The sequence below is a fragment of the Hippoglossus stenolepis genome, chromosome 9 (genome assembly GCF_022539355.2).
Source record: "Hippoglossus stenolepis isolate QCI-W04-F060 chromosome 9, HSTE1.2, whole genome shotgun sequence".
Lineage (NCBI taxonomy): Eukaryota > Metazoa > Chordata > Actinopteri > Pleuronectiformes > Pleuronectidae > Hippoglossus > Hippoglossus stenolepis.
The window spans coordinates 5,282,686-5,297,996 of NC_061491.1; the positions used below are offsets into that span (position 1 = coordinate 5,282,686).

The 15,311-nt window shown below is 40.7% G+C and overlaps 2 protein-coding genes across 2 annotated transcripts; both read left to right on the top strand.

The window, feature by feature from the left end:
• The first annotated feature begins 5,315 nt into the window (after positions 1 to 5,315).
• myl2b (myosin, light chain 2b, regulatory, cardiac, slow) lies at positions 5,316 to 9,966 on the top strand. Its single transcript, XM_035166812.1, has 7 exons — positions 5,316 to 5,404; positions 7,249 to 7,338; positions 7,441 to 7,516; positions 8,145 to 8,249; positions 9,211 to 9,289; positions 9,361 to 9,409; positions 9,527 to 9,966. The coding sequence occupies exons 1-7, from the start codon at positions 5,402 to 5,404 to the stop codon at positions 9,629 to 9,631; spliced, it is 507 nt and encodes a 168-aa protein (XP_035022703.1). The 5' UTR covers positions 5,316 to 5,401; the 3' UTR covers positions 9,632 to 9,966.
• A 1,524-nt stretch (positions 9,967 to 11,490) lies between these two features.
• ppp1cc (protein phosphatase 1, catalytic subunit, gamma isozyme) lies at positions 11,491 to 14,923 on the top strand. The gene is made up of 7 exons (XM_035165607.2): positions 11,491 to 11,890; positions 12,290 to 12,421; positions 12,610 to 12,840; positions 13,053 to 13,157; positions 13,392 to 13,615; positions 13,886 to 14,020; positions 14,251 to 14,923. The coding sequence occupies exons 1-7, from the start codon at positions 11,836 to 11,838 to the stop codon at positions 14,338 to 14,340; spliced, it is 972 nt and encodes a 323-aa protein (XP_035021498.1). The 5' UTR covers positions 11,491 to 11,835; the 3' UTR covers positions 14,341 to 14,923.
• Positions 14,924 to 15,311: the final 388 nt, after the last annotated feature.

The following is a 15,311-nucleotide window of genomic DNA, read 5'->3' on the forward strand; positions in this document are numbered from 1 at the left end:
ACTTGAAATTATAATTATATGCACCGCAGTCATATGGTTTTTGTAAACTAATTTTAACCTGATAAAGCTAGTATTCACAACTCACTTTCACAATTCACACTTTTGTCAGTATACTCTCGTGTAAACAGCAGTACTAAAACTCATATGTCATACAGAACATCATACTATTATTTTAGCATTATCCTCACAGATACAGTGACGTCCTGTGTAGCTGAACCAACACAATATAATATGCATCTGCACTTTGACTAAACAGAATATTTTGTTGGGTGGGTGATTAGTGGACCATTTAAGAGTTTAGTAAAATATTCATAAGAAAATGTGATAGTATCTTGCAATTTTTATGAATAGAAATTACATCAACATAATTAAATCCTCCAGTTGGTTCATAATGCAGATGAGCTCCCATGTGATTTTACTGGTACGAAATCCAATACACACCACAACAGGACTTCCAGGAATATCGATGCAGTAAAGTATTTATTTAAAATCAGATCAAATGTAGAAACCGGCATGAGTTAATTCAGTGTAGCTGAGAGTATAGACTCATTAGATGTTTGGATGTTGAATGCTGTGGGTTGCTAGCACTACCTACTGGACAACATAGGTAAGTGACTGGTCACAGACCAATATTAATCCTGTGTTCAACATTATGAGCATCTAATTTCAGCGCAGCCTTAATTAAAGTAATTCATTACTCCTGTGTTTTCATTCTAACACCAGTGGAAATATCTGCTGTAAAATAGATGTATTTTCATCTCAGGAATTACACTGAAGTGGCACTTGTGATGTTCAGGAAAATGTTAAGGGAAAAAACCATCCATCCATTATTTACACTGCTTATTCTTTAAGGGCTGCAGCCAATCCCAGCTGACATTGGATAAGATTAATTACAAAAAACAATTATTTAAAAAAACAAATAACCCAAAACCAAAATTATACAAATCTAAAAATGTATAAAAGCTACATTTAGCTACTTCTCCAACAAAGTGACCCATGTGGTTTCAATTTGCAGTCATATAAACGCTTAAATTATATATTAATATAGCCTACTGTAAATATTCTACAGTGTGTGTGTGTGTGTGGGGGTTAAGGCTACAGTAAGGTTCAGATTAAAGTTAGGTTTAGATTAAGGTCTTAAGGTTTAGGTTACTACAGAAAGGGTTAGGTAAGTAGTAACTAAGGTTTAACAATAGAGGGAACATTTGATAACTTTTCCAACATCCAAATTTAGGTCTGCAGTTAAAAAAATTATACAAGATGTCTCCCTGTTCACTGAGAAGTACATTCTCAGCAAACGTGCACTGGAGGATTCAGGTTCCCACTTCTCATTTCTCTGCGCACTGGACCATCGCTCGCTTTCAAACTGCTGCAGTCACTGAGTCATGTTCACACATACATGCTCACTGAGAAGCTTCTTGTCTGCCACAGATGAAGGTGTCAACAGCCGTCTGGTGTCAAACTCTGCACATTCACTTCTGCTCAGACACTCAAGTAACAATCTTTTTCACAGCAGACATTTCGACATGTCATTGTAGGAAATGCACAGCCGCTACTGATAACATTCACGATGATTGTGTTCAGTTCAAGAATACCAGTGTGACATGACAGTGAGTCAGCATGAACCACACCTCGGAACTGATGCAGCTAAATGGAATTCAGCCATCATTCATTTCATTACTTTTACCTGTGACTTTCACACATGTCAAAATGCGAAAAGGACCAATAAGGGATGTTTATTTTGTCTGTGTGTGTGTGTGAAGTTAATTGAGATATGTTTGAGGCTGTAGATTATATTGTTGTATTAACTTTTATTATACAGTATAAAGGTATTGCTTTTGTACACTTGAATAGTGGTCCCACATCAGTCTACACTCAATAAATATCCCATAAGGACAAAGTGAAAAACAGCTTTTTGCAAATTTATTATAAATAGAAAAATAAAACATCACATTGACCTCAGTATTGAGATCCTTGTCTATGACACTTAAAGCTTGAGTGCCTCCCATTTCTCTTAACTTGTTTTTACACCTTCATTTGAGTCATTGTGTCAAATTCATTTGATTGGCACACACCTGTCAATGTGAGGTAGAGAAGGTCATGGTCAAACATAAGCAAATGCAGGTAAATGTCACAGGTAAAAGTTTAGCAAACGCTGAACTCCAACTCAAAGCCAACCTTTGGTTTTGCTTCACCACAGAAAGCAAATGTTTTACTCCACCCTTGCTCGCACAGCTCGGAAGTGAACCTGTTACATTTGCGTATGTATGGCCGTGCTCTTGCACCTGGCAATGTGTGTCAGAGCACACACTAAACCATGAGCTCACAGGAGCTGTCAGCAGAACTCAGAGGCAGGATGGTGTCGAGCATCAGATCTGTGAAAGGCTACAAAAACATTCTGCTGCATTGAAGGTTCTCAAGAACCACTGCGGCCTTCATAATTCTTTAAGGAATGGAAGAAGTTCTGAAGAACCATGGCTCGTCTTAGAGCTGACTGCCAAACAGAAATCAGAGGAGTAAGGCTTTGGTAACAGAGGAGACCAAGAACCTAATGGTCACTCCAGAAACTTCCAGAGGGAGAACCGTTACTACAGCATCCACTGTACTTAATGGCAGAATGGACAGAAGGAAGAGTCTCCTCAGTGAGAGACACATGACACCACCCTAACAGTGACGCATGGTGCAGCAATCTGTGTGGGCGTTTTTCAGCAGCAGGGACAGGGAAACCAGGGTTTAGGCAAATCTCAACAGACAGACAAACATGTTCTTAATAAAAACCTGCCCCCAAGTCCCTAAGACTGGGCCAAAGGTTCACCTTCAACAGGACAATGCCTCCAAGTATACTGGCAAGTTAATGCAGGAGAGGGTTAGGGACAACTCGGTGAGGGCCAAACTAGAGCCCTGACTGTAACCCAACCAAACACCCTGAAGAGACAAGACAAGAAAATGGCGCTGTTGATGGCCCCCATCCACCGTGACAGCTTGAGAGGATCTGCAGAGAAGAGTGGCTGAAAATCCCAGTTTGCATGTCTTCTCATACACAAGAAGACATGAGGCTGTAACGGATGCCAAAGGTGCTTCATGTAAATATGTACATTTTGAAAAGTTCTGAACTTGGGTCCAAAGATTGTGTCACTTTCTTACCAGAACCCTGAAATGGCCGATATCCAATGTATGAAAAACATAACGGAAGTCCAAACTTATATATGAACCACATATCTCTGTTTTATTTTAATGAAAAACATTAAATATTAAATCTTCATCGCAGATAAACCAGGTAGATTGAACACAAAGTTTTCAAACTTCACTCTGCACCAAGACTGTTTCTAAAAAGCTCTGCACACAACGTTCAGCACACAAACAATAAAAAGCGACAGTATATTGTAGAACAGTTTGAGGAGGACTCACAAATGACAAGAAATAATACTGAAGTAGCTTCGGAGCATTATAGTTTTTCTGAATTGCTAAAACGCATTTCCTGAAACTCCTCTCCTTTCTTTTACAGTTAACACAAACCCCAAATTCAAGCTCAACTCACAAAACTTTTGACTTTTCTTGCTAAATCAAACAATTGATTCCAAACCATTTTATGTTTACCCCAAACTGAACACTGCCATCAGATAACACACAAAGCCAACAAATGCAGAGACACTACTCTAATCTACTAATCAGTACACACTAGACAAATAAATGCAAAACACTGACATCTGACCAAAGTAGAAAAAAAATCTTTACTGAGAATTTACTGACAATATTTACTGTAGGATATTTGCACATTCCTGCACTTATAGAAAAACGTATATGTAAACATGAAAACCTGCAGTGAAAATAAAAGAAAGTGCACTTTATGATTTTACAGGAAGTAAAATCATGCAAATCTTTCACTCGGCCTCAGTATCACGTCTCTGGGCCGGGTCAGACCACATGACTTCATCAATCTCACAATCCTCTCCCTTGCTAAGGAATGTGGAAAGAATCTTTGCTGTGCCGAATCCAGCCGTGAATAGATCCAGGTAGAATAGATCCAATAGACCCAATATCATCACACGTTGCATCCATTAATAGATTTTCCTGGGTATGGGGGTTTCAGTCACACTCTTTCCACTGCCTTGCTGAGGGTTAAGGAAGGGAGAGTATGGTGGAAGGCAAACATTGAGAAATTGCTGGTTATTGACAGTGAAAGCTCACGTTGTCCCAAAATGACAGCACACGATGCTCTGCCTGCTCAGGACCTCTCTGCTCATGTCCGAGCCAATCATCACGTAGACCTTCAGAAATATTGATAATGTTTAGTGTTGTATGGTCCTAAAGTAACATGACTGGACACGTGTGTTCAATTTTTAGTGGTGGTGTGTTAACGTGGACAACAGGTTAGTTAGTTGTGTTTAACCTTTGGGGCCTTTGTGTGTCAGTCTGGGTCAAAGTGCACCACACTGCTAAATATGTTTTGTGAATGAGAATGTGTTTAGAGTTTGGCAAAATGTGTGACTCAGATTTATAAAGTGTGTCTAACCAGATGAAGTTTGGCCAACTATGTGATCGCTTCGATAAAGAGGTTTTGCCAGTTGTCAGTTTTGTTTCGAGATTGGGGTGTAGAGTTTTGTCAATTCAGAAAAACTGTAACATAGGCCAAGCAATCAGGCTGGTTTAGAACAGGTACTGCACTATTAAGTTAATACATTTGGGATAAGTATGTATGTTTCTATACAGCTCTTTTTGTTTTTGACTCTTCACATGCTCCGCTAAATGTGTTCACTGTTGTCACCAAACTTTCCCTTCATACACACTGTTCTGAGTAATGTAATGTATGTGACCTGGTTCAGAACACGAAACCACATCTGTGGCTGAGTGTAACCAACGTGGAAAACTAAACATTGTTCATCATCATAGGAACAATGCTCCCCACAAACATTTTCCACAGCATAGCATCACACGCTGTTTATGAACAAGTCCTATTGGGGCTCAGACAGCTTTAGCTCACATTTCCATTCACTGTGCTACCAAGAAACAGCAGCTCCCATCAGGGCATAGCTTCTGTCCCAGTGGAGCTCTGACAGGACAGCTGGATGATGGATCCCATCAAGTGCGACAGTCAGTCTCAAACACAACTGTCCTTCCTGAGCCCAAGCTATGTGCTATTGTTATTCTTGGGTCTCAGTAATGGGGCACGTGTGTTTGGCTATTATCCCTAAATCTCATGAACTCGGACAATGGTGGCAGTGAGGGGTAGTCCTCTTTACCTGGGTCTCTGCCTAAAGAAGGCATTGGAGTATTTATAGTCGTCAAGCATGCAACATTATAGAGGGTGGAGGGGTCAGTATATCTACCCCTTGCTTTGTGTGCTGCGCCATCACAAAGCAGCAAGGATACTGATCAGTCCTCATCCAGCTACCACTGAAGTATGGTGAGTGGACACAGATCTCATCGTCACGGCATTTCATTTTATTTAAAGTATCACCCCACTATAAAGAGACTCTCGGTTTCTGTTGCATGGTTGTTATTAGTTATTTTAAAATCATTTTATATACAGATATATTCATATAGTATTCTGTCATGATATGTTTTGATAAATTGTACATTTTGCTCTACTCACACCATCGATAATGAATCAATACATTCCATGTCAATACGCTTATGCACAGAATACTGATCAGCAAAACCTCATCAATAGGACAGTACTCCAGTCGTCCTATTGACAAGTTATTGATTATTTTTGTCCACTCACAATGATGAAATTTAAAAAATCTGTTTGTAACTGTGGCGTGGAGAGGGCAGGGAAGGAAACAAAGAGAGGAGAGGAAAAAGGTGTAAGGCAGGGAGGAGATGAGAAAGAAACAGATGGAGGAAAGAAAGAGGAAATGAGAAAGGAGAGGAAGCAAGGGGAGAAAGGACAGGAAAGGTGGGAAAACAAGGAGAGAAGAGAAGGGGAGAAGAAAAGAGACGATGAAAGGAAGGTAGAGGAAACAAAGGAGAGGAGAGGAGAGGAAAAGGGTGGAGGGCAGGGGGGAGAGGAGAAAGAAACAGACAGGGGAACGAGAGACAGAATGGGAAAGGAGAGGAAGCAAGGAGATAAAGGACAGGAGAGGAGAGAAAAGAAGGACAGAAGAGGAGAGCAGAAACAGGTAGAGCAGAGGAAGTGAGAGGAAACAAGGAGAGAAAGGGTTAGAAAGGAGAGGAAAAGAGGACAGAAGAGGAGAGGAGAAAGAGAAAAAGAGAGGAAGGGAGAATAAATAAGGAGAGAAAGGGCAGGAGAGGAGAGGAAAAAAAGAGAGATGAGGTGGAGAGGAGAGAGGAAGAGAGGAAGGGGGAGGAAACAAGGAGCGAAAGTACAGGAGGGGAGAGGAAACAAGGAAAGATGAGGAGGAAAGGAGAGAAGAGAGGAAGAGAGGAAGAGAGGAAGGAGGAGGAAATAAAGAGTGAATGGACAGGAGAGGAGAGGAAAGGAAATGGGAGGAGAGGAGACAAGGGAAGAGCAGAGGAAGGGAGAGGAAACAAGGGGAGGAACAAGAATAATCGTATGTTTTTATTATTTTTGAACATTCCAGTTCATGTTGGTCTCATGATCTGCACTGAGACACCAAGAAACAGCAAAGCTCTGCCTCTCATCCCATGGTTGCACGAATCCTCTTAAAACAAAATAAAGAAATAAGTGCAGCTGAGCACCAGAGGTCCCGTCCACCAGATACACAACTGCTCGAGAGCTAATCCACAACGAGGGTTAGACAGCAGCTGTCGAGAGGCCCGCGAATCCAAGCAGTGTGGTGTCATCGCTCCGCATCCCCTCAGACTGTTTTTCACACTTCCTTGGCAGTCATGTAAATAGATCAACATAATCCTCGCCTCTGAGGGATTTTTGATCAAACAAGCCACAGTGTACCATCCTGTCACCACCCAGGCCCTACAGAATAATCCCTCATGTGATCCTGGGACAGTAGGAGAGCAGAGCAGCGGACCACACCCTCCCCAGGCTTAGTCTGCATTCTCACAAAATATTGGAGGCTTGAGTAAATATTTCCATAACAAACTGACAGTGTTTGTAATCCCCCCCTAATGAAATGCGTGCCTGTATAAACCTCGCCTGTCGAGCAATTAATGCCCCCCAACCCTGCGGTAAGTTTGCAGATCATTGGCTCGTTATCATAAGCGCATGTGTCACAGTAAAATCCGATAATGACTGAAGCCGGAGCCAGGTGATGATTGTGCCATCAGTATTGGATGTAATTAGAGCGTCGCTGTCGAACCCTGCAGGCACCCAAGAAAGCAAAGAGGAGAGCGGAGGGGGGCAGCTCCAACGTCTTCTCCATGTTTGAACAGGCCCAGATCCAGGAGTTCAAAGAAGTCAGTGTCCCCGCCAAATGTTTTCTTTCATGGAGTTTGATCCCTTTACTGTGTGGTGCATAAACTGGAGGAACAACATGTAACACCCTGTGACCTCTGCAGGCTTTCACCATCATGGACCAAAACAGAGACGGATTCATTGACAAGAACGACCTGAGAGACACGTTTGCAGCTCTAGGTTGGAACAACAATCTTTTGTGTTGTGGGGATTTCCATTGTTATATGTTCATACACATGTGCCCGACTGTGAAACTATTTTGATATATCATATAATGTTTTTAATCATTTTTCCAAACGAAAATTCAATAATTCACCACTTCGCAACTGTTGCTTGTCCTAGTCTAATGTGAAAATAAATTGAATATGCTGTGGTTCCAGACTGACACTGGGTTTCAGGAACATTGTGATTGGCATTTTAACCTCCACCAAGCACAGAACTACTGGATAGAACATTACCAACTTGGTGGAAGGATGCGTTGTGGGTCAGGGAAGAATTCATAAAACTTTAGTGTGGATTTAGATCAGGAGGCAGATCCAGAATTTTTTTTAATTTCTTTAACATTGCACGATATTTTTGTTTTACCTTTTCTTTAATTTCCCAATAATTCATAGATCTTGATGAAAAAATTCAGGAATATTAGGGGACCGATATCTATGACTGTGTACAATTTGGTAGTAGTAGTAGTATTTGTAGTATTTATTGACTAAACAATTCCTAAAATAAGCAGCAGAATTCTTAATGATGGATATGATCAATGGTTGCAGCCCTTAAAGTCTGCTCCACCTTGTCTGCCATCCTTGTCTAGGCCGTTTAAATGTCAAGCAAGAGGAGATTGATGAGATGCTGAAGGAGGCACCAGGGCCGATTAACTTCACTGTCTTCCTCACCATGTTCGGAGAGAAACTAAAAGGTGAGCTGCGAGTGCTGTACAGTCCAGAGCATAATTATACTGTCAGTTGTCAGTTTATCGGGCTGCTAAAACTAATGTTCTCTAATTCAATTCAATTCAATTTAATTTGTATAGCGCCAAATCATAATATACATTATCTCAAGGCCCACAATGAGCAGTACTTTGGAGACTGTGGAGAAAAAAACTCCCTCATTAACTGGAAGAAACCTCCAGCAGAACCAGACTCAATGTGGGCGGCCGTCTTCCTCAACTGGTTGGAGAATAAAAAAGTTCTGCAGTAAATCCTCCTCTTAGTGAAGGCTGTAATGTTCAGTTTGTTTTGAAACTGTGTGAACTGTTACATACTGTCTGTCTGCACTAGGCCATGTCTTTACATAGGTTGACACAGGTTTCTTCCAGTATGTTGCTCACGTGAACACAGTTCTGTTTCAGGGAAACAATGGACTCCTGATAAGGGTCCAGATAACCTGCCTGACCCATCTCCTCACAGGGGGCGCCCCTTTGAGTTTGATTCAGGATTAACCAGAGCATCTTTCTAGAGGGGGAGACAGAGTTAGAGATCTGAGGAGGCCTCAGAGCAGAATGGAATAAAACTGAGAGAGGACATGTGGTAGTCAACGCTCTATAGACTCCCTCTATAATGTGTGTGTGTGTGTGTGTGTCATTTTGGAGGCTGCAGTTTGTGGTGCTGTTGAACTGCGGTGTATTATACAAAGAGGTGTGTCTGTTGTGTACTCTACGCTGATTGATTTGAATAGAGTGGACAAATTAATAGAAACACCTGTCAGCATAACACAAACATTCTAACAATCATGCAGGGAGGATTTATTACTTGACAGTTGTATTAGGTCACATCAGTATTAGCTAGGTGTTCCCAGTAAACTGACAGCTTGGCCATGGCAATTATAGGAAATGCACCTTTGTTTTGATTTTCAATGAACTCTGAGCTCTCCGTCTCTAGGTGCTGACCCAGAGGAGACCATTCTGAACGCTTTCAAAGTCTTCGATCCGGAGGGAAAAGGAACGTTTAAGAAAGACTTGTGAGTAACAGCGATGAGGTTGAGGTCAGGTGAATGTTCAATCTGCTCATCCCCTCTGCTTTTCATCACAGTGTCACACAGATGCTGACGACGCAGGCAGACAGGTTCTCTCCTGAAGAGGTAAGTGATCTACGTCTGACAGCAGCATTTTTATTTCTTCATTTCCTATTTCTTATTTATTTTCTTTTAATTCAGTCAATAAAAATGATAAGTGTTTTTTTCATTGCTTACCCATAGATGGAACAGATGTTTGCAGCTTTCCCTCCAGATGTAGCCGGAAACCTGGACTACAAGAACCTGGTGTATGTCATCACACATGGTGAAGAAAAAGACCAAGAATAGAGCTGTTATCTCTGAGATTTCCATCTGGACATTAAAATCAATGTGTCATGTTTGTGCCAAGATATATGTGAGGGAGCACACAGGCAAACAGCAGAAAATTCAGATTCAACTATTTCATATTCAGAACTGTGTGTAAACTATTAATTATCTGTTGATTACATATAACTATATGTATGTGTGAGGGTATTGTTGTACTATATATGAGTAATTGCTTGATATGTACTAGGTGAAATTAAAATGTTATGTGATAACAGTAAAGGAAATGTTTAATATGTCTTCATCAGACCTGCTATGAGATATTTTTACTGAATAAATACAGGAAGGGAGGATTTGTATTAATGTGGGAATTTTAGTTTCACAGCACTGCACATTCACATTTCACAGGCAGTGGCACCTATGAAGATATCTGCAAAGATTTACACACTTATATCTCTGACTTTTTTCAGCTTTTATTGAAATGTATACAGGTCAAGTCTGGTGATTAAACTTGCATTTACGGTACAAACATCAGCGGTAAAAAGGTGTTTAAAAAGTTAATGTCACCAAAAGTATAAAAACTGAAGAATTTTTAAAGTACTATAACAACTGAAAATTTGAGGGTTTGTGTTACTATTGACCAGTAGTATGAAGTTTTGATGACAAGGGAGGTTCTCATTGGCTCAGACCATGCAGACCTATGAGGAGGTTATCTGCTCCCAGTGTGAGAAACAATAACTTGACCCCATGAAGACAGATTTGTGTGTGGCTTTACTTCCCATAGTTGAAGCAGAAAAATCTTTTCAGTAGTGATATTTAATTAGTCATGTGAGTTTTAGTGCAGTGCTGACTGTGCAGCGGTGGACCATAGTGCAGAGCAGTGGAGTTTCTTTGTCCCAGGGTATTCCTTTAAGTGTAGAGTAAATATTTTTAAAAAGCATGGCGTTGCTACATACATATGCTTATGTTAAAAATGAAAGATATCTGAGCCTGTTACTGTCCAATCAAAAAGTTTAAAGGTCTCTTAAATAAAGGGATGGAGGCAGTAGTTTACCTCATTAACCAGCAACTGAAGTTTGGCTGCACTAAGCTAAAGTCTTCTAGAATTGATCTCAGTGACGGTGCTCTTTCTGTTTTAGGGACTTGATCAATCAAACTGAAGAAGATCTCTTTTTCACACCTGAAACAATGTCTACCAGCTGATTTTTAATGGAGACTTTGTTCAAGGACTACCAGACTTCACAAATATTCGTCCAAACATTAAACTCACATTTCACAGCAGTAGTATCCTCTGAAAATGTTGCAACTCAGAACAAAGTACAAAAAGGAAGCATGTAAATTGATCTGTCAGTATTTGAACTGCAAACATTCTTATTTTGGTTATCATCACCATCATTATTATAATTACTATTATAATAATAATTACTACTTATTTTACAACTACTTAATAACCAAATTGATGAACTAATGCTTTTGTCGTATTTTTACACTCAAAAACACATCTTTATCTGTTATACAGGTAGTGTTATAAAAATCAGTGCCATGAAGTCACTGTAAAATACTAAATCTTTACATACAATATATTTTAGATCATAACTGCACATGACAATACGTCAAGGTGAAAGAAATGTGTTTTATAATAATAATGATGATGATAATAATAACAATGTGGTTATACATTGTGCTGTCCCTATATAATACTGACTTTTATGATAATTAGATGAATACCTTGCAGGGCCATTTGTGTATGGAAAGAGGCTGGTATCTGAGGACTACTGCTCTTAACAACTAGTGAATAATCACATTGATCACCTTCTTCTTCTGGGCTGGAGACATCCCTCTCCATCCAGACCAGTAGGGGGCAGCAGCGGCGCAGCGGCAGCGGCAGCCTCCTTGAAGCTGGTACAAGGTGCGGCAGAGAAAAACAGAGGGGACACCATCGCTAGCTCGCGGCTAGTTCGCCTGACGTTTATTTTTTCAGTCCCTGCTTCGTTCCAAAAAAAACCCACGTTGGATGTGATTATTTTTTGTAAAGTGCGATTTTTTAGTAGATTATTAGTTTGTCCAAAGCGTCGACGTGCGGCTCAAACAGAAGCAGGGGTCACATCCACATCCACATCTTCACCCTCAGCCGAAGCTAACGTCAGATAGCTAATGCTCGGATAGCTAGCGGACTAGCTTTCACCACTGTGTTAACGCCAAGACCCTGATTCGACTCCAGCGTTGCGATGGCTGATGTGGACAAGTTGAACATAGACAGTATCATCCAGCGGCTTTTAGAAGGTAAGAGGACGCGGTGGGTTGTTAACACGCTGCTGTGACAGGCGCTAACTGCGGCTAAAGCTCCACTGGCGCATGTTTGTCAACATTTTGTGGAATAACTAGCCATTAGCCAGCTAGCGTTATTTATTATTCTACTCTGCTAACGTCAGTTTCAACATAACGCGTCTCTTGGTTGGTAATGTCAGTGTAATCTGAAGGACACGAAATCCACCCGGTCGAAGACACACTGTATTACACATTCATTGCGCAGTCAGGCGCCTCATGTAACTCACTGTATGATCACATTTTGCCCCGCACACACTCAGCCCGGAGCTGCTCTGTACCAGGCAGTGTAAACTTAAGCTGGAACCGCGTTCAGCTCGACGTGTGTGCTGACTTTTGTTTGTTGTCGTGCCGCAGTCCGAGGAGCAAAGCCTGGCAAGAATGTGCAGCTCCAGGAAAACGAGATCCGCGGATTGTGCCTCAAGTCTAGGGAGATCTTCCTCAGTCAGCCCATTCTCCTGGAGCTGGAGGCCCCGCTCAAGATCTGTGGTATGTATGGTTTGTATGTACATGTGTGTCCATCAGAAAATAATGGATGGAAAGTACATCTGTAGTATGTAGTCATGTGAGAAGCATCTCTGGTTTCATTTCCAAAGGAGACGATTACAAATTATGACTCATCTGTGTGTTATTCAATTTGCTGCTGTGGATGTATAAAGTTATCCTTGTGCTTATAGGTGACATCCACGGGCAATACTATGATCTGCTGAGGCTGTTTGAGTATGGAGGCTTCCCTCCAGAAAGCAACTACCTGTTCTTGGGCGACTACGTGGACAGGGGGAAGCAGTCTCTGGAAACCATCTGTCTTCTGCTGGCCTACAAAATTAAATACCCTGAGAACTTCTTCCTGCTGAGGGGAAACCATGAGTGTGCTTCAATCAACAGAATATATGGTTTCTATGATGAGTGTGAGTAATATTTACTGAAGTCAGTGACTAAAATGTAATGTGCCATTGACAGGATCAGAGTTTTTAATTTTTATGTTGCATAAGTGCACCTATAATTAAAGTATATAAAAGTCATAATGGCGTTACACATACGTAACATCAGTGGAAGAAGTGTTAGCATTGTTATGAGATAACAAAGAATTCTTATCTGTTTTGTTGTCTTGATGTTTTAGGTAAAAGAAGGTACAACATCAAACTCTGGAAGACCTTCACAGATTGTTTTAACTGCCTCCCTATCGCCGCCATTGTTGATGAGAAGATCTTTTGCTGCCACGGAGGTGGGTTCCTTTTTTTTTTTGGGGGTGTTTTTTTTCTCCCCTCATATTTACATTAATTCCACCGTTGTTTAGTTTCATGCACAAACTTTCACCATTTGCCGTCAGCTGTTCTTATTTGTCCTTCAGTAATGCTGTTTTGCAGTTTGTGAGTTGACGTAGGCTTCACCCACGTGTAATGGGTAATGACCTCAATATCAGTATGTTTATTTGTACTTTCCCTGCGGTTCCATCTAGGACTGTCACCTGACCTTCAGTCCATGGAGCAGATCAGACGCATCATGCGCCCCACTGATGTGCCTGACCAGGGTCTGCTTTGCGATCTGCTCTGGTCTGATCCAGACAAGGATGTTTTGGGCTGGGGGGAGAATGACAGAGGTGTATCTTTTACCTTTGGCTCAGAGGTGGTGGCCAAGTTTCTGCATAAACATGATCTTGATCTGATCTGTCGTGCCCATCAGGTAATCGCAATCTTCTTTTCCACTGTAAACAGCATTGTGATTATGTAACGTGGCTCTGTAATGGTGGGTCATTGGACACTGATACACTTGATTCATGGAAAGCAGTACGTCACACATTGTGCAAAGAACTCTATACACACTGTGTACACATTGTTTCCCAGACTGGAAGAGAGCAAAGGCTGAAAAAAACCATACACATGATTTTGTGTTGCACTAAGAACGCCTTCGGAGTCGTGTAACCTGTCTTTTCTATTCTTATCTCACCCTCAGGTCGTTGAGGATGGCTATGAATTTTTCGCAAAGAGGCAGCTTGTCACTTTGTTCTCAGCACCCAACTATTGTGGGGAGTTTGACAATGCTGGTGCTATGATGAGCGTGGATGAGACTCTCATGTGCTCTTTTCAGGTGATGTCTCTGCTTGTGCATCATTGGTCAAATATAGCTCAACTGCTCATACAACATTCATTTTAAAATACTAATCAATAATTGTAATGCAGTTATTTTACGATCAATTTCGTTATTTTTATCAATTTTGAAACTTATTTTTATCATTCAGAAATGTACAAATTCACAGCACAAATGTCCAATCTTTTTTCTTGGAATCTCACCCCCTCAACTCTATATTCCTTTTGTAGATTTTGAAACCAGCTGAGAAGAAGAAGCCCAACGGCAGCCGTCCCGTGACTCCACCTCGCAACATGGTCACCAAGCAAGCCAAGAAATGAGAGGCCAGGTGTGGAGGCAAATCTCCGGAGTCTCACTCCTCTGTTCTGCTTTCGTCTTCTGCATTCGAAGGATTGGTAATTCTTCATGCTGCCAATACTGAAACGATATCCACTCCTACACGATGAAAGCAAATATTTTTGTTGTTTTGTCCACAGGGGTAAATTGATATGTCACCATGAAAACCTCAGGTGTTTTGCACTCCATTTTGCAGCTAGTCTTTGCCACATATGACTGTTCAATCAGGAAAATATAACAATATGGCTACTTATGCACAGGAATGCCTTGTTTGAAGCTGTGCACAATTTTTCCAGTTTGTTTCATGTTTTATTTTTTGTTTGTCATATTTTTCCTCATCGTTAATAATGGGTATTAAAGGTTATAAAGCCCATTGGGGAAAGTCACAAACACCTGTTTACTTCTTTAAACTTTATTTACAGTTATTTTAGTCTGTGTTGTAGCACATTGACTTCACATTGCATCATCACATTTTTAAACAAGTCGTGTGCAAAATTAATGAATAAGAAAGCACTCTTGTAATGTCTAAATCTTTCTAATAAACTTTGAGTGTATTTTAGGGGGAAATGGTATCTGGGTGTCTTTCTTGTTCCTATGCTACAATGTTTGTTTACCAAGAACCCTTTTTTTATCTTAGATCTGACAAGAAACCAACTCACTAACAACAGCGTGGAACACATAACAGGAATTTGGAAATTGATTTTCTTTTTCGAAGTAAATGAAAAGAAATTACAACAATAATGGATAAGACACTGTAGCAGTAATAACTTGTAACAGATATTCTGTTACAAAATAATAACAGTGGACTTCAACATCTAAGTTTCCCAAGCCCCCTTCATGTCAGAAGGGGCTCTTCCATCAGTCAACACCCTCGAGGGGGAGACGGAATATTCTGCGAAGTACAATTCACACTGTTAAATAGGTGAATTACCCAAGAAATGTTATTTGTGTTATT